The sequence below is a fragment of the Drosophila persimilis genome, unplaced genomic scaffold (assembly GCF_003286085.1).
Source record: "Drosophila persimilis strain 14011-0111.01,24,50 unplaced genomic scaffold, DperRS2 tig00000520-arrow-pilon, whole genome shotgun sequence".
In the NCBI taxonomy this organism is placed as follows: domain Eukaryota; kingdom Metazoa; phylum Arthropoda; class Insecta; order Diptera; family Drosophilidae; genus Drosophila; species Drosophila persimilis.
In genome coordinates, this window is record NW_020825317.1 from 2,935,574 (window position 1) to 2,960,503 (window position 24,930).

Genomic DNA, 24,930 nt, shown 5'->3' on the forward strand with positions numbered 1-24,930 from the left:
TGGGGCGGTCTCAATTCATGTGTGTATTGATTGGTGCCGGAAGAACATTGGAAACATTGCGATAAAAATCCATTTAGATGCGCAAATAAGCCAAAATCAACACGAAAATTGACTTTGATGAGATACGGCGAGACGAGACGAGTCAGGACGAGATGATGGCAATGAGGCCTATTCCCCAGGCTCAACCGGCTCAACCGAAGATAGCCAAGACTATACTATCCTCATGCCCATTCCCTATTACATTAGCAGCCCTCCTCATGTGTAAAGGGAAAATGGGCACTAATTTCTTGTGTCACGCTGCGAATTCCATAAATTCCACAACAATGGGATGGTCTGGCCTCGGGGAAAAAATATATTTAATAAAACAATTGATGCCGCGAGATTCCCTGCTTTCGATAAGCGGGAAGTGACACAAGGGGAAGGAAATTTTGACAGCTGTCAAAACTTGGCTGGCGCAACAGCCGCCAGTCCCATCAGTGCGTCCCCCGCACATAATTCATTTATTGACAGTTAGAGCAATTAAATTGGGAATCCCCCTTTCCCCCCCGCACTACCGTCTTCCAGTCTCCCAGAGACTGTAATACGTTTATTTGCAATCAGTTTGATTACCGAAAAAGTCCTCGGAGTGGAAGTGAGCTGGGTTCTCGGGTATCCGGATCCCTGTTCCTGAAAAATCTTAAGAAGAGATGCCAGAGATTTCAAAGTTTCCATCTGGAAAAACAAAAAGCACTGATGAGTAATGAGTACTCCACAAGGAGTTTATATTTTGAACTACGAAAACTTCATTTGTATAAAGCTATTAATCTGCAACAGGGACGCACACGCATATACAGGGCAGTTGGAAAATGTCAACCGCGCATGTGCATGTGTGTTTGCGAGGAAAAAGAAGAGGCAAAAGGACAGGAGCTGGCCGGCAGCCTGTCTGAATGGCTGGCTGGATGTACTCTAAACTCATTTAATCAGCACAAAGCGTTTAATCCCACTAAATGTATAAAACAAACTAAAAGAAAAGAAAAGTGGGTGCACATATCAATCAGTGTTTTCCCGCATATACTACTCGTACTCCTACTTGTATGTATGTTTCTATGTGTGAAGCTCCTGCCACCGTACAGAATTAAATCAGTTTTAATGCACTTCATCATTAACTTGATGGAATCTTCTTGGGGCTGAAAGGCAGAACCCCAGCCTTAGTCCCAGTCCCACTCTCCCAGGCAGTCCATAGCGACCTTCCTGTGTGAGTGTGAGCCGAAAAGTAAATAATGACAGACATATATAATGTATTAGCCTGCGAAAGAGCAATTTACACAAGTCAATTGAATATTTACAAAGCCAAGACAAAGAGGCCAAAAAGGTGAACCGAACCAAAACGAAATAGAAATTCAGAATGATAAATACGAATGAGGCGTAGAAGGTGGCTTCCAATGTCAGGCACAAATATTCTCCTCGAGCAAAGTAACCATGGAACCCATAGAACCAGAGTAGAGAATTTGAGATAGGTCTTCGGAGTCGTATACATAAACCATGGAACAGAAATTAAAAACAACTAGGGGGAACGTTGTGAGTTGCTGCGGACACCGCAACTCTACAGTTATACCCGATACTAAGTCAGTATGGCTCTCCTCCGGCAGACGCCGCGAATATTAAACGACACGACAAAGAGTGCGTGCGAGAGAGACAGAAAATCAGTCTGAGCGTGACGTCGGGCGCTGCGTAGCCAGTGCAAATTGATTTGTTCCTTTTGGCTATACAAATGATCTGAATTGATCCAGATTCAGCAATCTGATAGATATGGTCATTATCTATGATTCTGCGTTTTTAGTTTTCACGAATCTGCAATATTGTGGATGCAACAGATTTTCGTCCTTTGTGGGGGCGGATGGGGGTGGGGCGAAATTCTTAGATATACGTTTTATAGTGACATCTTAAAGGAGTGTGTGTACCAAATTTGGTTACTCTAGCCTTAATAGTCTCTGAGATTTGTGGTTGCCCCAGATTTTCGTCCTTTGCGGGGGCGGAAGGGGGTGTGGCGAAATTTTGACACAAAATGGTCAAGGTCCGATATCACAGGAGTGTGGATACCAAATTTGGTTGCTCTGGCTCTTATAGGTTCTGAGATCCTTGAACTCATATTTTGCAATTGGAAAAACCGACCATGAAACCTGTGTGTTAGAGAGAGACAGAGCGAGAAAGAATGAAATTGTTTTTTTGATTCTGGCTATAATAATTATACGATCTGGACGCACGGACGGACGGACGGACGGACGGACAGACGGACAGACAGACAGGGCTCTATCGACTGGGCTATTGATGCTGATCAGGAATGTATATACTTTATGGGGTCGGAAACGATTCCTTCTGGACGTTACACACATCCACTTTCACCACAAATCTAATATACCCCAATACTCATTTTGAGTATCGGGTATAAAAAGCAGATGGCACATACATATATGACGTATGGAACAATGAAAAGAATGAGAGAATCCAAGTATAAAGACTTGAGTTTTGTAAATGAAAACATATTAAGCCTCTGCTTAATCAATCAAAAAACCGCATGAAAATCTTTGGGAATTGCCTTAACCTTCACCTAGAAGGCCCCCCCATGAGCAGAGCTCACTCTGAGCCCCACTCTCATGATTGTACACTAATTCTGATCAATTTGTTTGCTCTTTTGCTTAACACATATAGAAAATAAATCAGAGCTCATGCATACGTATACTCGCAGTCGCACGAGTGGTATACTCGTTTGTATGTACAGATGCGAACACGGCAAATGGTTGGACAGCTTATGGGCCATGGAATGGTATTATGGCCAAAGACAAGTTTCAATTAGGGGCTCCCGCACACGCACAAGAAGAGAATAATGGAGTGGGGGAGACGGACACGGATACAGAGGAATAGACAGAGGAACCATGAAATTGCCAATCGTTTTTGGCTGTTGATTCGTCTCCTTTTTCCCCACATGCCACTGCCGGTCTATCCCTCTACTATATTTGATTCAGCTATCCCTACTACAGACATTCGTCCATCAATTTGATTCACCAGCCTTACCTGCGTGTGGTATGTGTGTGGCGTAAGACCAAAATGTGTGGATACCCTAGACGTGGGCGGGCATTCTCAAAGCTGAGACAGCTGACCTAATCTCCGGTTAACTTTAAGACCACAATTAGAGGATTAAGTTAGCCTAATCTCAAGTTAACCCAACGAAATTTCTGTTGCGGATAAATGTAGATAAATTAAGCAAGGGATCGTTTCTGGTGAGTCGACGTCAGTCGAAAGGGGCCTGCAGCAAGTATCGCATGCAGCACTCCACGTGTCGTATGCGTAATATGTCGTATGCCTGCCCAAAAGCCCACGGCACGCAAACCAAATCCCCCATCACGCTACGTAAGCCCCAGTACAAATACGAGTATTAATGCAAACGACCGCACAAAAAAGACATGGCAAAAGAGAGCCGGGGACTAAAAATACAAATGCAAATAAATACTAATTCAAATGTGTTGCATAAATAGCCAAGGGTCAACATATTCAACCCCCTTCCAGCCAGAAACCATCACGAGGGCGATGACGATAGCGGCGATGAAAGACCGTTGGGATCATAGGATTGTCGGGAACAGTAACAACCAAGAGACCAGGCAGAGCCAAAACCTACATCAGATATTAATTACACGTCAACGGAGGTCAATTAAAAATTTGTGGCAGATTAAATGGGTGACATGGGGCCAGGTCAGCAAGGGACAACACGGCACAGAACAGAGCATAGGACAGAAATGATATGGCTTTTCATAGTATGAACTAGAGAAAGGGATCTGCTAACCATAAATAATAAGCGCCCAAGAAAGGGTGGCCTAGAAAATAGCATCGATGGGGAGGGCTTGACAGCTGGCAGTTTATTGGTTAATTGAGGACCATTTAAATCCGTATTGGGACCAGAGGAGTTATTTAAATCATTGACCGATCAAAGAACGCACTGACAAAGTGGTTAAAAAATATAGCATATGGGCATTTCCACCGATCCCAAAATTATTAAAAGTCAATAAAAACACATTTCCATATACTTTTGCCCCGATGTTATTTCCTACCAATTGACATATAACTTCATTAACTTCAATCTGAAAATCCATTGAAATAAGATAAAATTAAACTTTTTCGGTATTTTTTGGTATCTTTATATTCATGTTTTCGTTAAATAATTTTCTATTATGAAAAAAGATGATTCTTGATAACATATTTTTCTCAAAGTATCTCTTACAAATTGAACTATCTAAAACTATCTTATTAAATTTTCTCAATATCGGCTAACGGTATATTTTTTACCCTTTACCCAGCCACAAAATGTCTGTCTCGTGCGAAAGTATTTAAATTCAATTAAAAACGAGAGGGAGCTGCTGCTGCGACCGCAACTCTAAATTTATGCCTGATACATAGTCAGTATGGCTCTCCTCCGCCAGACAGTGCTCACATTGAACGACACGACAAAGAGAGAGAGAGACACGCGTGCGAGAGAGACAGCAAATCCGTCAGAACGTGCGCTGCGTAGCCACTGCAAATTTATTTGTTCTAGTTTTAACAATGATCCAGATTCGGCAATCTGGTAGATATGGTCATTCTTTATGATTGTGCGTTCTTAATTTTCTCGCATCTTTTCAAAATTTCTGATGGCACCGATTTTCGTCCTTTGTGGAGGCGGAAGGGAGTAGGGTGAAGTTTTTAAATGCACTTGAAACAGTGACTTATCACGGAAGTCTGGAAACAAAATTTCGTTTCCTTAGCTCTTAAGCTAGGTACACACGATGCAAACAATTTGCAGCAAGTTAATTGCTGCAATCAAATTTGCACGCTTAAACACGAGTGCAAACATTTTGCTGCAAACAAAAAATTTGCAATAACTGTTTGCGGCAATTATTTTTGCTTTTAGTCTGTATACAGAATTTTACGGTTAACTTGGTTGCGTCAGTTGCTTGCTTGTTTGCATGTGCTGTTTGCTTTCAGTCGCAATATTGCAGCAAGCAAAGCAACATGTGGGATCTCGAGAAAACTATAAAAATAATTGATTTGTACGAGAATTATTCTGTTTTATGGGATGTCTCGTCAGCAGACTATAAAAATAAGCATAAAAAGCAAAATGCTTATCGCGAAATTGCTGAAAAATTAGACAAAAGTGATGATGAAAAAAAAACAAAAATTCATCATTTGCGCACTCAATTTTTGCAAGAAGGTCGCAGAGTGAAGCAAAAAAAGAGTGGCCAGGGTACATCGGACAACTATACCAGCAGTGTCTTGTTTAGTTATGTAGTTTTTTACTTTTCTAATAAAAAACTGAAATCACTGACTGACATGCGAAAAAATTGTAAGTTTGTTTCATCCCCATTTTGTAGCTCTTTTAAAAGGTTTTGATGCACTCCTTTTTCATCTCTTTTGGAAATCCACTCTTTCACCCAACACTTTCTTTTTTTTGCAGACTCTAATCTTCTCACTTTTTTACGTTTTATTAAAGTTGCTAATATAGCAATAGCAGCAACTCTCGATTTTTGTGCCGACATAATTAAACACGTCGTTATTCGTTGACTTTCTCAAAGCAACAGAACTTGCAAATGAGTGTCACTTGCAAGCACTGCAAACAAAAAATGAAAACACATGTAGACATTAACGCAATATATTGCACGAAATAGCAATGCAAAAGTTTGCGTGCAAAACAAAAATTTATTGAAGCAAGAAATGTTCATGCAATATTTGCATTGGTGTGAACATTTGTGCAAACTTTTGCTGCAAATTATTTTCAACTTGCTTCAAATTGTTTGCATCGTGTGTTCATAGAGACGGACAGACAGACGGACGGGTGTCGTTTAATGTATCTTTTGTTCAAATCTATGGATCAACGGTTAACGACCAAATCTTCTAATGCCGCATTTTACAGTAAAATTTTTAAAAGCGTCAATGTCGTGTTGAGTAGTGTAATAGAGTTCTATTATCAAGAGCTACTGTATAATTGAAAATTATTCCAAGCTCGGTCTTATTTTGACATTTTGATCACATGCAATGTGTGCGACTATCCCGATCGATATCGAGCCCACATTTATTAAGAGGTAAATGAATCAGCAAAATATCACCATGGCTGTCTGTCCGTCCGTACGTCTTGTTTGACGCCTAGTTCTCAGAGGCTACAAGAGCTACAGCCACGAAATTTTGTATCCAGACTCCTGTAATATCACACTGCACCCAGCCCCCACAAAGAACGAAAATGTGTGGCAGACCAGACTGCTGAGTCTGAATTAGATCAGATCGTTAATATAGAACGGAACCAGACGGAACAAATGAAATTTCAGAGTCTACGCTCCGTGGCCAGGCCGCCTTCTCATTTTCTGTCTCTCTAACACACTCTTTGCTGTGCAAAGTGTATGCACTCTGGCGGAGGATAACCATACTGACGGAGTATAGGGTATAAAAGTAGAGTCGCGGCCGTAGCAGCGACTCACAACGTTTCCTCTCGTTTGCTTCGGAAAACTTCATTTGTGAAACGGTTTTATTGTTTAATACAAAAAAGAAAATGGATTTCAGATTAAGCAAGAGAATGTTAAGCGCAGGTAAAAGACAAACATTCGTTTAACATTTTTCAGTGTAAAAACAGGCGGGAACGTTATGAACCGCAGCCAGGCCCGAGACTCTATGTTTATACCCGATAGTCAGTCAGTCTACTCTCCGTCAAAGGGCACACACTGCACCAGGAAGAGTGTGTGAGAGACAATGAATGAATAAGCGCCTGGAAAACGTTGTGTAGCCACTGCAAATTGATTTGTTCTTTCTGGCTATAATAATAATCAGATCCGATCCAGATTCGTTGAATGGCAGTATGAACTCCGCAGTATGTTTTGAGGGACTTCAGAGATACGTTAGTGCACGAAACTTTCTGATTTTAGTCCACTGTTCAAGCACTCGGTTTTTAGTTATTCGGGGTGATCCGAATCTGACTGAAGGAAGAGTTCGAAATGATCGAAAGCATTCAAGAGGCATGAGAATAGCAGTGATTTTGTGAATACTTTGTAGTGGAGCCCAGCACCATGAAAAAGCAGGGCAGCACCTCATTCTTTCACTGTGCCTAATTCTTTTTGTTAATTATTTCCTGTTCACCGTTTCCCGTGAGCAGAAAGACATAGGTGGGTGGACTCATCATTAATCTGCAACGTCCTAATCTTGTGTTTACCTTCTGGTCGGATTGTCGACGTGTCGCATTGTGGCCCAAATTTGTCATTTGTTATTTGTTTAACATGCATATTGAATTGTGGAGTTCCTCCCGGTCCTTATCTCCGGAGAGGAGGGGACGAGGGCCCCTATGAAAATGAGTCTTGAAAAACACGTACAGACATACACTCACTCCTCGGCCCTCATTCTCCATCTCCTCCAGCGACAGCGCCAGCGAGAGAGATATAGCAAAGAGAACATGGTGTTAAATAATTAATTACAATCCATTAATTAATTAGACAACGCAACGGGGGTCATTAGGCTAAGCAGCAGCACGAAAGGGGCCAAAGGACAATGTGACCCCAGGAAAGGAAAGCAGCAACCATGACAGAACCCGCAAAAAAAACACTTGATACGACAGCTTGTACACATAATGCGACCATAATCAACATCAGCGAGTTGTTTTCCCCGTTTTCTTTTTTTTGGCCTTCCTCTGTTTTTTTTGTTGGGTGAAATTCTTTTCCCTTCTTTGGGCACAATAAGGAGTGTAGTTGTTAGGACTCCTACTCATATTTTATTGCATATTGTTAGGCGTAAAATTATGCCCCATACAGTTGCATAATTTATGACATTGTTCTCAAGTCAGAGGGCTGTCCCAGCAGTCCTCATGCCCCAGACTGAGCATTGATTTATAGGAGAGCTCGTGGACTTCCATTGTCCCAGCCCCAGACCCTCCAATTCTAAGTTGAATGTATGGCAAACATTTGGGATTCAACAGAAAGTAAACTACCTTCCCATACTATTCGATGATACGAATCTCAGGGGAAGTACTACTAGCCCTCTTGTTGAGAGGAAACTAGGGGTGTATCCATGACGTAAAGACTAAGAATGATATTTGATCTATTCGGGGCGTATCTAAATGTGGTGCAAGCCCACCAAATTGATCGAAAATTATATTCATACTTAGTTGTCAGTACCAGTTTGAAATGCTCAACTTAATATAACCGTTCATTCCATAATTCTAATATCTCATTATCATTAAAAAAATTGAGTTTGGATTATTTGTTCAATCCCAATTCGACAATTTCTTCATGCATGATTTAGTCGTAAGAGAGCGAGAGTTCCCTCTCTGATGCTTTACTTCCGCATTGCAAATTGAACATTTATAAATTTCACCGATAATCCAAGCGAATTTCCTCCCTTACCCTATTTGCGTATTTTCGTCGATTCATTTTCGTTTCGATTTGGCATTCAAGACGGAAAACTGTATAATTTTGGACACTTTCGAATACGTCCTACAAACCTTGCGGCCTCATCTGTCAGCTGACTCGGTTGTGAGACAAAAGTATATTTCAAATACGGGAGGAAGACTGCCTGATCCCGCACCCTACACTCTGGCAGCTCGTGGTTAATGTTAATGCCATAAAATTCCATTTAATTTCCCTCAGCAATTCTCACAAACAAATGTGAGACAAGGCAACCCAAAGAAATGGCATGGACAACTTTTGTGCCCAACAAAACAAAAGAGGAGGAAAAGTATAAACTTTGCTAAAGCCTGAAGCAACGGCAGTAGAAAAGTAAAAACAATTGAATTATTGGCTATGAGAATGTGCGTCACTTGACCAAACTGCATGCAACATATCCTTTGGGGCACATAGAATATGGCAGATGGTAGTGTGATCCAAGCAGCAGAGGAGCAAATTTGTCCAGGCTGATAAATGGCCATGCAGGGGTGGACTCAAGCTCAGTAGAATGGAGTGTAATGGCGATGGTGATGGGCTGGGTGCCACAATGCGTATGCGCAATGTGAGAAGGGGTGCAGGTGCACTACCCACCCCTCTTTGTATTTCGATTGTAATGGCAACATTTAGCAGCAAACTTTATGGCTAGAATCGCTCGACTTATCTCGCAATATAACACAAAATATTGAGTTAATTTATCATGGGCCGGAAAAGCCCATGTATAGCGACATGTTGCCAGCAAATTGGCAACCGAAACTGCATATCCGCCCTTACCCCTCCCCCTATTTCCCACACATGGCACTTGGCAGGCCACACGATTACTTTGATTGCTAATCAACTGAACAATTGTGGTATCCTTGAGCTGTGGTTTGCCACCGAAAGGTGGTCCTGCGGTCCTGGGCTCCTGGAGTTGCCGCAACTGTCGCAAGCATCAGTTTTTGTCGTTTTTCATATGCAATATTCCAATCAATCATCGATTTGCTGCCTCCCTCCTGCCTTTCCGAAAGCAAAGGAATTGCAACCGCAACATAATTGACAGACAATTTTTTGCATCTGCGACGACTGTCGTCGCGTTTGAGAAATCCGAACGGAAGAAATGCTACATAAAGAAAATCGAATGACATTTTCAAATGTATTCGCCACCCGATGCATCAGAGTTGCACTGAAAGACTGTCGCTCTTCCTGAAAAAATTGGTAGGGACGGGGGCGGTGGCGGTGGAACGACGAAGTTGGGGGATAAGTCTTTGGCAGAACTCATCGATCAACCTGTCATCTGTGGGGAGATGGGGCGGAAGCTCACCGGATATCGAAAAATTGTAATTCAATTCAACATTGAGTGCAAGCATAAAACTGAATAAAATTCTGATGGAAGCAGAAAAATTAAAGGACTGGTCGCTTATCCTTTAAAAGTATCGAAATTTACAATAAAAACCTGATGAGGATCGACATTCTTTAAATAATTGTTGTAAAATAATCTTCCCACAAGTCAGTTATAGAAGAGTTTAGATTTGGCAAAAACCCGAAATTTAATTGAATTGACTCAAGTATCGAATTGAGAATGGACATATTAAGTCAATAAATAAACTCCTCGGATGATAGCATCTGCTGATGTCGTAGCATTTTAACGCACTGTATGGCCACAAGCCATAATTACAATTAACTGATTGGTTTGCCATACAAATCGCCAATCACTTTCACTGTCTCTCTCCCTGCCTATCCTTGCTACCTTCGGCTAGCTGCCATTCGATTCGCTTATTCCTTCTTATTCTCCCGTTGCAGGTGCTTTTCCATTCATCAGGCAGAATCGCCTAGTCTCAGCCTCATTGTAAATCAATCTGTTGGTAAATAATGAATCCACCTTTCATTTTAACACCCCACCAGCACCCATCCACCCCCCATATTGTCTTTATCCAATAATATTCCTCTCTCTCTCCTTGCGCGTGCAAATAGAGAATAACTATAGTACACATGTACACATATGTACATATATAACATATCTGAAACGCGACAGTGGCTTAATTAAAAATTGTAAGTGGCAGTAAATTAATTATAACCACGGCCCGCAAAGTGTTTGGCGTGCAGCTGCCGACAACGGCATATGTGGGTGGGTGCAAAGAGCGTGGGTGTGTGTAGGTGGCATGGGCTCACTACGACAACCACTACTCTGTGTCTGTATGTCTGTGTGTGTGTGTGTGTGTGTGTATGGGTCGTCGGGTAGGTGAACTTCAAAGGGAAGCGTTTTAATCAAATTTCGAAGAGTGGTACCGTTTGCCGTTTGTGGCAAATTGTGATGTGGGTGAGACCTGTAAATATAGAGGGCCCGGGAGCCCCGCAACAGGATCTCCCAGGCAAGTGAGACTCTCATTACAATTAAATCTTTGCAGCACTTCCCTGATGAGATAGTAGCCGGCCACCACCAATCAGGACGAAGGTAGTCCCAGGCACGAAGTTGTCCCCCCAGACTGAATGGCCAGGATGGACCCACAAATTGGATATACAGCCTCCGGAACAAGGGAAAATGAAGAATTGTTACTGTCGTGGCAAGTCCTTTGAAAGAAATTTCCTCTTCTACTATTTTGCAAAGATCCAGACCCTCATGCAAAATTATCCGAAAATTGACCCTGCTCACCAATCAGTTCTGAAGTGGTTTATGCCCATTTTTCAAATGGGATGTGCAGATGTGCAGGTGGATGTGGTCCTATAGAAATGCAATTAATTGCAGTGTTTCCAAAGAACCTTTTTAATGGTCTTTCCTTGATGATTGATGAATCTCAATAGCATTGCAGATAGATAATTGAAGTCGTCTTGAGATGACGATACTCCACATCACACTTATAATTTTATAAACATTTTTCTATATATATGGCTCTAGTTCCAGCGAATGCCAGTGATGCCATAAAATCTACAGGCTAAGTGGCAACGCCCAAAAATTAAGTTGGCAGTACCAAAATGCATTTTTTCGGTGGGAATTCCAATTATTTTGGAGATTAAGCAGGTGATGGTACTAGTTATCACTTTTTATACCCGATACTCAAAGTGAGTATAGGGTTATATAAGATTAGAAGGAATATAGTAGTATATACACTCCCCGACACTTGAATACGACATACTAAAATGTACACTTTAGGCACCAATATTTCCGGCACAAGCCATAGAAAACGGTGAATTTGAATTTTCCTCAAATCTCTATTCAATTTAGCATAAATTAAAAAAAAAACGAGGGGGAACGTTGTGAGTTGCTGCGGACACCGCAACTCTACGGTTATACCCGATACTAAGTCAGTATGGCTCTCCTCCGGCAGACGCCGCTAATATTTAACGACACGACAAAGAGTGCGTGCGAGAGAGACAGAAAATCAGTCTGAGCGTGACGTCACGCGCTGCGTAGCCACTGCAAATTGATTTGTTTCCTTTCGCTATAAAAATGATCTGATCTGATCCAGATTCAGCAATCTGATAGATATGGTCGGTATCTATGATACTGCGTTTTTAGTTTTCTCGAATCTGCAATATTGTGGATGCAACAGATTTTCGTCCTTTGTGGGGGCGGACGGGGGTGGGGCGAAATTTTAAGATATACGTTTTATAGTGAGATCTAACAGAAGTGCGGATACCAAATTTGGTTACTCTAGCTTTAATAGTCTCTGAGATTTGTGAATATCCCCAGATTTGCATTCTTTGCGGGGGCGGAAGGGGGTGTGGCGAAATTTTGAAACAAACTCGTCTCGGTCCGATATATTAGGAGTGTGGATACCAAATTTGGTTGCTCTAGCTTTTATAGTCTCTGAGATCTAGGCGCTAATGTTTTACTCTAAGCAAAGCCGCCTATGCTACGTGTGTGTTAGAGAGAGACAGGGCGAGAAAAAATGAAATTGTTTTCTTGATGCTGGCTATAATAATAATACGATCCAATTCAGATTCCGCAGTGTATAAGATATGGTCATTCTCTACGATTCTGCGTTTTTGGTTTTATCTTATCTTTAAAATTGTGGATGCCACAGATTTTCGCCCTTTGTGGGGGCGGAAGTGGGCGGGGCAAAGTTTTGAAATATTTTTGTAGCAGTGACATATCACAGAAGTCTGGATCCAAAACATCGTTGCTCTGGCTCTTATAGTCTTTGAGCATTAGGCGCTGAAGGGGACGGACAGACGGACAGACGGACAGACGGACGGACGGACAGACGGACAGACGGACGGACGGACAGACAGACATGGCTCAATCGACTCGGCTATTGATGCTGATCAAGAATATATATACTTTATGGGGTCGGAAACGATTCCTTCAGGACGTTACACACATCCATTTTCACCACAAATCTAATATACCCCAATACTCATTTTGAGTATCGGGTATAATAATAGCAATATTCATCAAAGTAGATTGAGAAAAAAAATTTCATTGACATAACTCAAATTTCCGCTCCCAAAAAATGCGACACTTGAATACGACATTCACATTGAAAAATTTTTTATTTTGGATGTGGTCGCGACCGGACATTGAATAAATTCTCAAAAATCAATTAGGGTGTCCTTATTACGAGAAAAAAATGTGGGTTATGGTAAGTCCTTTTCAAAGGACGAAAGCTCCACAATAAAAGCCTCGAAGGAAGTAGGTCCATCAATAATGAAAATAAGTGATGAAATTGGTAAAACTAGGTGTGTTCTGAGTGATTTCATAAAGAACGGGTCAAATTATGGCAAAAACATAAAAAACCGAACCAAAATTGCTACTTCCGAGACCTCCATAAGATCTCATCTGCGAGCCGCATCTTAAAAACACGACTAAAACTCGATTTAAAAATCGAAAACTGTACTTTTAGCTAGTGCTAAAATAATAAAACACGTTTTTTCGAAGACTCCACACCATAAGGGACTGTAATTAATAAAAAACCTCAGCCAACGGACGAAAACTTAGAATACTCCCGTACTTTTGCATATTCATATGGCGTGGAGTAGAGACTGTCGCCATATAGCATTTTCAAAGGGACAACAATTTTAGTTTGAAGGGTCATAAGATTTTATTTTTTATATTTATAAGGACTCAAGGAAGTAAAGGAAGTGAGGAGTAAAGAAGAATTACAATTGGATAGTTTTCACAGCAGTGTGAGCGCTATTATTCTGTGGTGAGCAAGATCCTAAAACGGCGTGGACCAGTTGATTTTTCATTAAGTCGAGTTTATCAAATATGCAACAAAGTTGAGGGGTTTTTTATTAATTACAGTCCCTTATGGTGTGGAGTCTTCGAAAAAACGTGTTTTATTATTTTAGCACTAGCTAAAAGTACAGTTTTCGATTTTTAAATCGAGTTTTAGTCGTGTTTTTAAGATGCGGCTCGCAGATGAGATCTTATGGAGGTCTCGGAAGTAGCAATTTTGGTTCGGTTTTTTATGTTTTTGCCATAATTTGACCCGTTCTTTATGAAATCACTCAGAACACACCTAGTTTTACCAATTTCATCACTTATTTTCATTATTGATGGACCTACTTCCTTCGAGGCTTTTATTGTGGAGCTTTCGTCCTTTGAAAAGGACTTACCATAACCCACATTTTTTTCTCGTAATAAGGACACCCTAATTGATTTTTGAGAATTTATTCAATGTCCGGTCGCGACCACATCCAAAATAAAAAATTTTTCAATGTGAATGTCGTATTCAAGTGTCGCATTTTTTGGGAGCGGAAATTTGAGTTATGTCAATGAAATTTTTTTTCTCAATCTACTTTGATGAATATTGCTATTATTTTTTTTTTAATTTATGCTAAATTGAATAGAGATTTGAGGAAAATTCAAATTCACCGTTTTCTATAGCTTGTGCCGGAAATATTGGTGCCTAAAGTGTACATTTTAGTATGTCGTATTCAAGTGTCGGGGAGTGTATATTCTTGATCAGCATCAATAGCCGAGTCGGTAGAGCCATGTCTATCCGTCTGTCCGTCCGTCCGTCCGTCCGTCCGTCCGTCCGTCCGTCCGTCCCTATGAGCGCCTATTGCTCAAAGACTATAAGAGCTAGAGCAACCAAATTTGGTATCCACACTCCTGTGATATCGCAACTGCACAAGAATATTTCCACATTTCGGCCTACCCCCATCCGCCCCTGCAAAAAAACGGAAATCTGTGGCAACGACAATTTTGAAGATACGAGAAAACCAACAATGAATACAAAAGGAATCGTAGAGAATGACTATATCTAACAGACTGCCGAATCTGGATCAGATTGGACTATTATTATAGCCAGAACAAACAAATGAAATTACAGTGTCTTCGTAGCGTACTTATTTTCTATCTCTGTCTTACACACAACGCTGCACAACGTTTCACTCTTTTTATACCCGATACTCAAAGTGAGTATTGGGGTATATTAGATTTGTGGTAAAAGTGGATGTGTGTAACGTCCAGAAGGACGCGTTTCCGACCCCATAAAGTATATATATAAAGTATATATATTCTTGATCTGCATCAATAGCCCAGTGGATTGAGTCCTGTCTGTCTGTCCGTCTGTCCGTCCGTCCGTCTGTACGTCCCTATCAACGCCTAGTGCTCAAAGACTATAAGAGCTAGAGCAACGACATTTTATATCCGGACTTCTGTGATATGTCACTGTTGCAAGTATATTTCAAAACTTTGCCCCGCCCACTTCCACCCCCACAAAGGGCGAAAATCTGTGGCATCCACAATTTCATAGATACGAGAAAACAGAAAGAGAATCGTTGAGGATGACTATATGTTTTAAAGTGTAAAATCTAAACCAGATCGTATAATTATTATAGCCAGAATCAAAAAAACAATTTCATTCTTTCTCGCTCTGTCTCTCTCTAACACACTGGTTTCATGGTCGGTTTTGCGAATTGCAAAATATGAGTTCAAGGATCTCAGAACCTATAACAACCAGAGCAACCAAATTTGGTATCCACACTCCTGTGATATTGGACCTTGACAGTTTTCTGTCAAAATTTCGCCACACCCCTTTCCGCCTTCGCAAAAGACGAAAATCTGTTGCATCCACAATATTGCAGATTCGAGAAAACTAAAAACGCACAATCATAGAGAATTACCATATCTATCAGGTTGCTGAATTTTTATAGCCAATAGGAACAAATATATTTGCAGTGGCTACGCAGCGCCCGACGTCACGCTCAGACTGATTTTCTGTCTCTCTCGCACGCACTCTTTGTCGTGTCTTTTAATATTAGCGGCGTCTGCCGGAGAATAGTCATACTGACTAAGTATCGGGTATAAATGTAGAGTTGCGGTCTCCGCAGCAACTCACAACGTTCCCCCTCGTTGGTTTTGGGTTTGCGTTGGGCAACTCTATTAGCCTTGAGGCTGAAGGCTGCGTTTATTTCCTCCTAGTAAACACACAAAATCAGAAAATATTTTGATTCATTTGCCTGCTAAAATTTGATGCAAAAGATTTAGGTTCAGTTGGAACACACCTGTCGCCCAAAAGGTGTTTGGGATGGGGATTAAGGACTGGGGGCTGGGGTTTGGCAACTTCCGTTCGTTAAAGCTGTGAATCATTTCATACAGGTTCCAGCTCCACGTTCAGGTACAGGGCCGAGGTGTGGTGTCTGGGTTAATTTTTACCCATTGAAGCGTGTCACCGATTGAAAATTTAATTTCCCGCCTATGGCACTGGCATAAAAAAACAAAGCAGGATGGCAGCTCTGTCCGTGTGCCTGTGCGATTGGAAGTGGCAATGGAAATGGAAATGCCAGAGAGAGGAAGGAAGTTGGAGAGGAAGATGTGCTACCGGCTTAGAGTCGGCCAATGTATTTCCGTTATATTCCAGTGGTGCAAGTGGATTTTGATTTGGTTGTGGTGCTCCTCCTCCCTCGTTTCTCCTCAGTCTCTCTCTCTGTATCAGTATTTTCAATAATCCGAATTGCCATGGCCACCAGTCAGACGGAGAGACTTTCCAGCTGTATTTCCTGTTTCAGTTTGCCGATTAATTTATTGCTTGAACAACTGAGCAACGATGACAAGACGGGCTCGAGCGCTCGACAGATTTCCGCTCAAGCGCAGCTGTAGAACAAATATTGGTATCCAAATTTTTGCCTCAATTTGTGCTCCTCCCAATAACCCCACTCTCTCTATTTCTATCTGCCTATCCCCCTGTGAAGGTCTCTCCAAACGGCCATTGGGACCGCCACATCGTAAAAGCAGTCTACCAAAGCATCAGGAGGTGAAGCGTCGTTTCCTGGAAATTTGTGATACCAATTTCTCGGACGAAGTGAAGGCCGCCCTGCGCCTGCCCGCCTTCGATTCGTACGAGTGGGGCGACGCCGATGTCATCCACCTGATGCAGACCATGTTCATCGAGCTGGGATTCATTGAGAAGTTCAGCATTCCTGCGGAGACGCTTCGCGAGTGGCTCTACGAGGTCTACAAGCACTATAATGAGGTTCCATTCCACAATTTTCGCCATTGCTTCTGCGTTGCCCAAATGGTGAGTATTTTTCTATACGTATTAAGGTATTAAATATATGCTTTTACTAGGCTTGCGCTTATTAGTATGGGCGTACAAAATGTGTCGGAATCAAAGGTCTCAAGGTCCAAAAAATGTTCCTTTTGTTATAAAACAATAAAATATAAAGTTTCAACCCGATTCGACAACGTTTAGAGGTGCCGACTTGAGGTCAACGTTCAAAAGTACGATATTTGGCCAATGGTTCCTATGGCAGACTAAAATCGGATAAAAAAAAACGGATCGTTTGTTTTCAATACGCGCTTTGTGCAACCAACGAGAGTGAAAAAAACGAGGGGGATCGTTGTGAGAAACTGATACGGCCACTACTCCACATTTCTACCAGATACTCAGTCAGTATGGCTCCTTTCCGCAAGACGACGCACACCTTGTACTACGAAGAGTGCGTGAAAGAGAGAGAGAGAATGAGTAAGGGCGTGGCGGGGCTTACCTAGCCACTGCAAACAGATTTTTTCCTTCTTGCTATAATAATAATCCGATCAGATCCAGATTCAGCAGTCCAGAAGATATGGTCATTGTCTACGATTCCATAGAGTCTTTGGTTTTCTCGTCCTTTGTGAGTACGGCCGAAATTTCGAAATACATTTGTGATAGTGCGATATCATAGGAGGTTATTAAAATTAGTTACTCTAGTTACTCTAGGCGCTCATCTGGAGCGACAGGCAGAGCAGCCATTCTGGGCGAAAGGGGGCTGGGTGAAAATTTGAAATACATTTGTAACAGTGAGAAAATACGTGTTATTTTGAGTAAGCGCGTCTGCTTTATTCTTCTCTGTCCTTTCGGTGAACAGACAGCATAGAAAAAATTGGTTAAGAATATTTTGCTGGCTAAATATTTCAGTATTGTTTAAAAATTAAATACATACAATCCATGTCGGATGAAGTTCTTCGAGTATTACCAGCTTTTGCTTTTGTTGGCTAGAAGTTGCTGACTTTTGCTTTAATGGATTTCACATCCGAGTGGCCTCGTGAGACATCCTTGTTGCCAGGCTAAAAGTGATTCAAATCGCATTATATTAATAGTATTCATACAGCACAGCACAGCACATGTGTATACATATACACAACTATTCACATCGGAGGAAGCTTATAATGAATGAATGTGAATGTGGGGAAGTGTGTGCTCCTCAAGCGGATGAGCAGGAGGCCAGGGGAGATTGCAATCGATATAATGTGGGAATTTACATGTAGCCATATATACTCGCACTCGTATTTCCATATCATAACGTACTACTCGTACTACAACTAAACCATCCACACACAGATATGTACAATACTCACGCCCCGTTGTATGCAATGCAAAAATAAACGAAAGCGCCAAAGGGCAATCCTTACATGCACACAAAGATACAGATACAGATACAGCTACAGCTACACCAATAGCTACAGATACAAACTAGTATGTGTACACATGTTGAAGCAAGGCCTATTTTTAGCTGCCAAGATACCACCCAAGATACGAGAGAGATACAAAGAAGAGGACCCAGAAATTCGCCTCACTTTAAATAGCAACACTTTAGGCGATGGGTAGGAGACGGTCTGTGGAAAATGGTCATTCACCCAACACTGCGCAAAATAAAATAGAAAGAAAGAATCCCGACTGACGTAGCCTTCCCCTAAACCCTAAACCAGCACCAGTCCTACTCTGGCAGCACTTAGACCGGCGACCCACTTGGCTGCTCAAGGGCTAACGAAACATTGTTTAACCTACATTTTTGGCAAATGAAACACGGCATAAGCTATTCGCCGGGGACATCGAATCAAAAACATGTTTTGACCTCTAAAAACTGATACAAACCATCATGTTATCATGGTTTTTCGCATGCAAAGTACGTTTAAATGAAAAAAATAATACTTCAAATCATCTCTTTCCATCTTTATTCTTTAAAAGATTTTGTGTTGTAGGGTGTCTACCAGTCCGTGCTCACTTGATGAGCTGTGGTATTTCCTTTAGTTTCTCGTACTGTATAAAATATTATTTCCTTGCTTTCTCTTCCTTCTTCACTTTAATATTCGGCTCTAACTTGGACACAAGCTAAAGCTAAGGCCGAAATGATTTAAAATAATTTCCCTGTTCATTTCATAGGTGCAATTGCAATTGCAATTTCACTTAGTCGTGGCTTCACTGTTCGGACACGTTCCCCTTAACTTTCTGAGAAGCTCTAAAACAAAGAAATACTCGTATAAAAAAAAACCACCACGCACACAAAATGGAAACTTTAATAAATTATTTTCCTGGCAACAAAAGCAAACGGGTCAGGGATAGAGTGGCATAGGGTAGGATAGGGAATGGGAATGGGAGCCAAGGACGGACGAGCCACTGAAAGAGTCAAATGTGGGGTGTTCTGCTACAATGGCAAAATGAAAGTTGAAATTAGCAATGTGCCCCAGAGAGAAAAAGAGAGAGGGAGAGAGTGGTTGAGCAGAAGAGAAAGAGACGACAGAGTCAGATAGTCAGCGCATTAAGTATACGCACGGTTGCCCACACAGGCAGAACATTGCAACAACAACAACAACAGCAGCAGCAGCATCCAAATGACAATTGCATTATGATTCTCGTTGTTGTTTCTGCCGGTGCTGCTACTGGGAAATATGTTGACCGTAAACCGCATTATGTGCTAGACAAAACATGGCAATTCCACACAGCCCACAAACAGAAATACACACACGAACATCCAACAGAAATACAGAGAGAGATGGAGAGAATGAGAGAAAGAGGGAGCCGCCAACATAGTTTTCACGGCCATTTTGTTGTCACCGCCATTGTCAGCGTAAGCGTCATCAGTGTCCACGTCATTGCTGTACAATATTTGTCTGGCTACCCTGCATCACCGCACAAAAATCAGGGCAAAAATCTTTTAAGAGTGTGCAGCCCTAAAGAACCAAGACGGGCTTGAGAGCCTAGGTTTGAGGTGAAATCGAGGCAAACAGGGAAACACTATTGAAAGTACCTGTGCATCCCACACACTGAAGAGGTTCGATTAAAACTATGGAAAACCCCAATATATAGTATGTGTAAGCTGCAGTACTCCTCAGAATGATTCCCTGTTACCTCCAAACCAAATATCACAAGTAAAACACTATGGAAAGATAGAGATAAGATAGATCGAAAGCATTAGTTACCATACAAATTTTAATATTAAGTTCTGTAATTCTATAAGAAGTAATTCTCTATTGAGGACACACATTACATTGGGAAATTGTTATCCAAGCCTTCAGTTCTAATTGGTCCACTTACATACTACATATAACTTATGGTAATTCATGTGTACATATGGCTGCTTCCCGAATAGTTCCGATTGACTTAATCGGCAAGTAATTTCTTACGATGACGCAACAAAATAAAACGAGGGGAAACGTTGTGAGGCACTGCAAAAGTCGCGGCTCTACTGTTTTATCCGGTCCTCAGTCTGTGTATATGTATGTGAGCTTCATATTTATGTAACTTATACAATGTATTTTATAAGTAATTATACGTAAGCGTGGGAATTGGTGTATCAGCCGATGCATCGCATTTTTCTCTCTCTTTTCGTAAAAGAGACCAATTGATTTGTAAGTTTTTGCGGGGTAGGGAATTCATTTCACTTAGCTTTGCTAGAACTTTTCATGAGAGATGGGAGCAAAATAGAAAGAAAGAGAGGAATCACGACCGCTAGATTTATTCTAATTTTAATTGCTACCCTCCGTTTATCCTCATCGTACATAATGACCTATTGGACCTGTTATTATAAAAATATGTTATCTGATTTAATTTTTTGCTGATGTTTTGTATTCCGCTGCATCTGTCTCTTGCTCTCTCTCTCTCTCCATCTGACTTCTCACTCAAAACACAGCCGTTAAATCTCGTTCCCCTCCGCCAGGGCCCGCACAGTGCACAACAAAAGGTACATATGTGCGAGAGGGAAATGGGTCAGCGCGGGCACTAACTATAAAGACTGTTACAGTGCTGCCAACTTTTCAACAGGAAAAATTCTGTTTTTAGCTTGAAAAAAAAAGCTGAACATTTTTTTAAAGAAAAAACAGCGTAAATAATTAGTTTAACAATTTTTTATTAAAGTGATATTTAATATGTTTTTTACAGTATTTCCATTAATTCATTGGGGATTCATCACACATGTGATGGGTTGCAGTCGAGTTCGGCTCGCGCCGCGTCATGATCTGAGCGTGACGCCATAGTCAATTCATAGAGAGTCTGAGTCTGAGTTTTTGACACAAATTTTCGGCTTTTGCTGGAGCGGTAAGGGGCGTGGCAAAATGTTCAAGAGAAATTGATTCACTGCACTGCTGATTGCTCTAGCTTTTATGGTCTCTGACAACTAGGGATCAAGCAAGACGGACGGAATGTAACAATATCAGGCAGGCTCCGGCCTTAAGTTGCTTTCGCGGATTACGTTTTCAGCCAAAACGTTTATTTTTCGTTTTAAAAACGAAGAAATCGAAGAGAAATGTGAAAGCGGGAATACCAAATTATTTGAACTCAAAAGTAAATCGGTAAACTTTTGTGAAAGTGAAAACCGAAGCTTGGCTGCAAATTTAATATATTATATTATATTATTTATGTCTGAAATACTTGATATGGTATCCATTTTATCAGTGTTTGTGAAAAAATTAAAGTCAACTATTAAGCAGATTTGTTTTGCAATATGGTTTCATAAATCGATTGTAAGACACTTGTATTTTGATATCCACCTGGTTCTCTCAATTTTGTATCGTTTCACTTACCACTTTACCTTTTCCGTCGTTCTGTTGCCACCATCAACAGAGTTGGTGCAAATATCCGCCGTCCGTGTATATTACTACTATTGAATGTGCTTCCCTTAGCATAGGCAGTGGGTCATTTCTATGTATCTATTTGTGGGTGTGTATACATATTCTGTATTGTGTGTGTGAGAAGTCAGAAAAGCAAGAGCTCGCACAGGACATGACAGTCAAGCTGTTAGCGGCTTCTTTTTTGTTTTTTGCAAAAACAGTCGAACAAAAATGAAGCATTAAGGCCAACAACACGCAGACAACCGTAAATTTAAATTATTGAACAGACCCCCTCTGGAGGCCCCACCTCCTGCCCCCCACAGTCACTACCCCTGGAACTGGGGGCGTGACCAAACACTTTGACTAATTTCCATTGGCTGCACTTTTCATCCAACGCTGCCGTTGATTTCCTTGGAGTATTTTTGTCCGCTGCAAACTTTCCCAACGAGCAGAAAATGCATCGTTCACCGGGGGGAATTTGGGAGGTTGTTGAGTGGGTTGCTGTTCAATGGTCGTTGCGTGGGTGGTGCGTAGTGTAGCAGTGTGTGGCTGACGGAGTCGTTGGCTCGATGGGCTCCTTGTCTGTTTGTCTGTTTGTTGACAATGAATTTAGATAAACTTACGAAATTCGAAGCGCAAACAGCATTTGCATTTGCATAAATTTCTAGCACCCCTATAGAACAACCGCCTCCCGTCCCGTACCACACCATCACCCATAGCCAACCATAGCCAACCATAGCCACCCACATGCCCACCCCATCCTCCGCCATAGTCCACTTCGCACTTAATGCCAAAGTAAACGCAGCGGAGGCAAAAGTTGTGCAACAACTTTTACGACCAAACCCCCAAGTAACCCACCCACCGCCTCTTCTTGCTTTTCGCTTGCCCCACACCCTTTGATGCAGTGCAAGTTTGGGGCGCAGCAAAGCGCAAAGCAAACTTTACGCTGCTTTTGTATTTCGAAAAAGCTTCAATTGAACGCTGTTGAAATTCCTTGAGGGTCTCGCAGCAAAGTCATCTTCATTTGCAGCAAACGATTTTGCTGCCACTGGGTATTCCACACAGATCACCACACTGCCGCCTGCCTGCATGGCCTGCCTGCCTGTCCCTTGCCTACTGGCTGGTGCTGGTGCTGGTGCTGGTGCATGGGGCAGATGCTGGATGGCGGATGGGTCCTTCCACTGGTAATTGCAAAGGTTTCGCACCAGACAAATTAAGTTCGCTGCGTGGACGAAGGGCACACGGGGATGATGACAAAAGCAAGGTGACGCGCAACAACACCAGACGATAGAATACGATATAGGAGAGTGCTCCAGGGCCAGGGACACGGACACGGACACGGAAACGGATAGCGGCAGAGGGCCGGGGCAGAGAGACGGGGAAGGAGCAGCTTAAAGTTGCACCTGCCTGATGGCAAGGTTTAAATGGTAATCTGCCAGCGTTAATTGCTAGCTTAACGATAAATGGAGAGATAAATATGGGGTACACCATGTGGACAATACAGATATCATGGGTGGACACATAGTGGCTACTTGATGGATAGACATGAAGATAGAAATGTTAATATATTTTAGCTCTATTTGTTTGCAAATAATAATAAACATCTACTCGATTGCAGATGTACGCAATTACTCGCCAAGCGAACCTGTTGAGCCGCCTTGGCGACCTCGAGTGTCTAATCCTGCTGGTGTCCTGCATCTGCCACGACCTCGATCATCCAGGCTACAACAACATATACCAGATCAATGCCCGCACCGAGCTGGCACTCAGGTGAGTGAATGGCAATCTGTTGCATAGGTCATGTGGGATCCTAACTAACCTTAGCCTTAACTAATGTATGCTGCCATCAATATCAATCCCATCCAGATATAACGACATCTCACCGCTTGAGAACCATCACTGTTCGATAGCATTCCGTTTGCTGGAGCATCCCGAGTGCAACATATTCAAGAACTTTAGCCGCGACACCTTCAAGTGAGTTTCCCTCGTTGATTTAAGATTTAAGCTATATGTTCTCTGGATTTAGGGCTACTCATCCAAGGGGGTTGCTGTGTCCGCAGCCCGCGACGGTGTCGGACTTCGGGTGTGGATGTCGGCCGCCAGTGTCTGGTGTCCGAGTTGGGGAGCAATTAATTGCCAACTTGGCTGCGGCCACTTTATGCACGGCACGTACCAAATGGCATTGCATTAAACGCTTGCCCCATTGCCGTGGTAATTAACAGTTACCTGCACAGCTGCACTGTGCAACACCTATGCATCCCTGCGCCACGCCCCACCATCCCATGCCCCAGGCCACCCTACTTGACCCAACCACTCCCACTGTCTTTGCCACTGTCTGCAATTCATGGTAAGGCACGACTATGAAATGTATCGATTTGGTAATTAAAAAAAAAAATAAGTAGCGGATGTCCTTGTTGTGGTGCTGTTGCGCTTTAGGGGGGAGGAGGTCATTCTTCTCGCTGCACGATGCAGTGTCTGCAAATGAAGATTATGTTGTAATTGGCCCGGACAGGACATAATCCGGGCGCTTAGCTTGCCTATAACTTCATTTTGGCCCTTCAATGAGGTAGAGAGGTTGGGTAAGGTGCGGGTTCGCCGTTCGGCGAGGACCACTAAATGCCATCGAGAATGCAATACAGTCGAACAATAGAAAGGTAGGAAAGTCTGCACGGAACGAAATCAGATGGAATTCAATGGTGAGCATTGCGATAATTCATAAAAGAGTTAAGCTGCATTAAGTCGAACACAATCGGACACACTTAATTGGCGATGGCATCGCTATCACCAGCGATATGGCAAAAAAGGAAATTCTACTACGCATATAATGAAATTATTGCACGGATGCACGACAAAAACAAAATGTATATGGGAAAGATTTCCGGTTCATTAGTGAATGCTACAATAACAATACTAGTACAATAAATCGGCAACATTCGAATGAAATTTCTTTCTGGTGTATCCAATTTTACACGACTTCTTGTGAATGCACTCTAATAAATACATATGCTGGAAAAAATGGATGATAAATCAAAAGTAATGTAAAATCAAATGTAGCATCATTCGAGTCGGAAACCATTCAATCCCAATCGATATTGAATTCCATAAAAAAATTTGAACAAATATTTAATTGAATACAAAAAATCTACTTTAGGTAAATCACAATTTATCGATTGACCAATGAACATTCTGAGGTTTAAGTAAAGAGAGTCATGCAAAGAGTTTACTTTCCGCAGAATAACCCTTAATATAGTAAGACTAAGCGATGGCTTAGCGAAAAAA

At 41.8% G+C, this 24,930-nt stretch overlaps 1 protein-coding gene across 1 annotated transcript in view; it reads left to right on the forward strand.

Moving 5' to 3' along the window:
* LOC6602603 (high affinity cGMP-specific 3',5'-cyclic phosphodiesterase 9A) overlaps window positions 1–24,930 on the forward strand; it is a 152,562-nt gene that overhangs the window by 115,442 nt on the left and 12,190 nt on the right. The window contains exons 4-6 of the mRNA XM_026990237.1: window positions 16,539–16,864; window positions 23,270–23,421; window positions 23,518–23,625. Coding sequence (XP_026846038.1) covers window positions 16,539–16,864; window positions 23,270–23,421; window positions 23,518–23,625 — 586 coding nt within the window. The remainder of the gene's footprint in view (window positions 1–16,538; window positions 16,865–23,269; window positions 23,422–23,517; window positions 23,626–24,930) is intronic.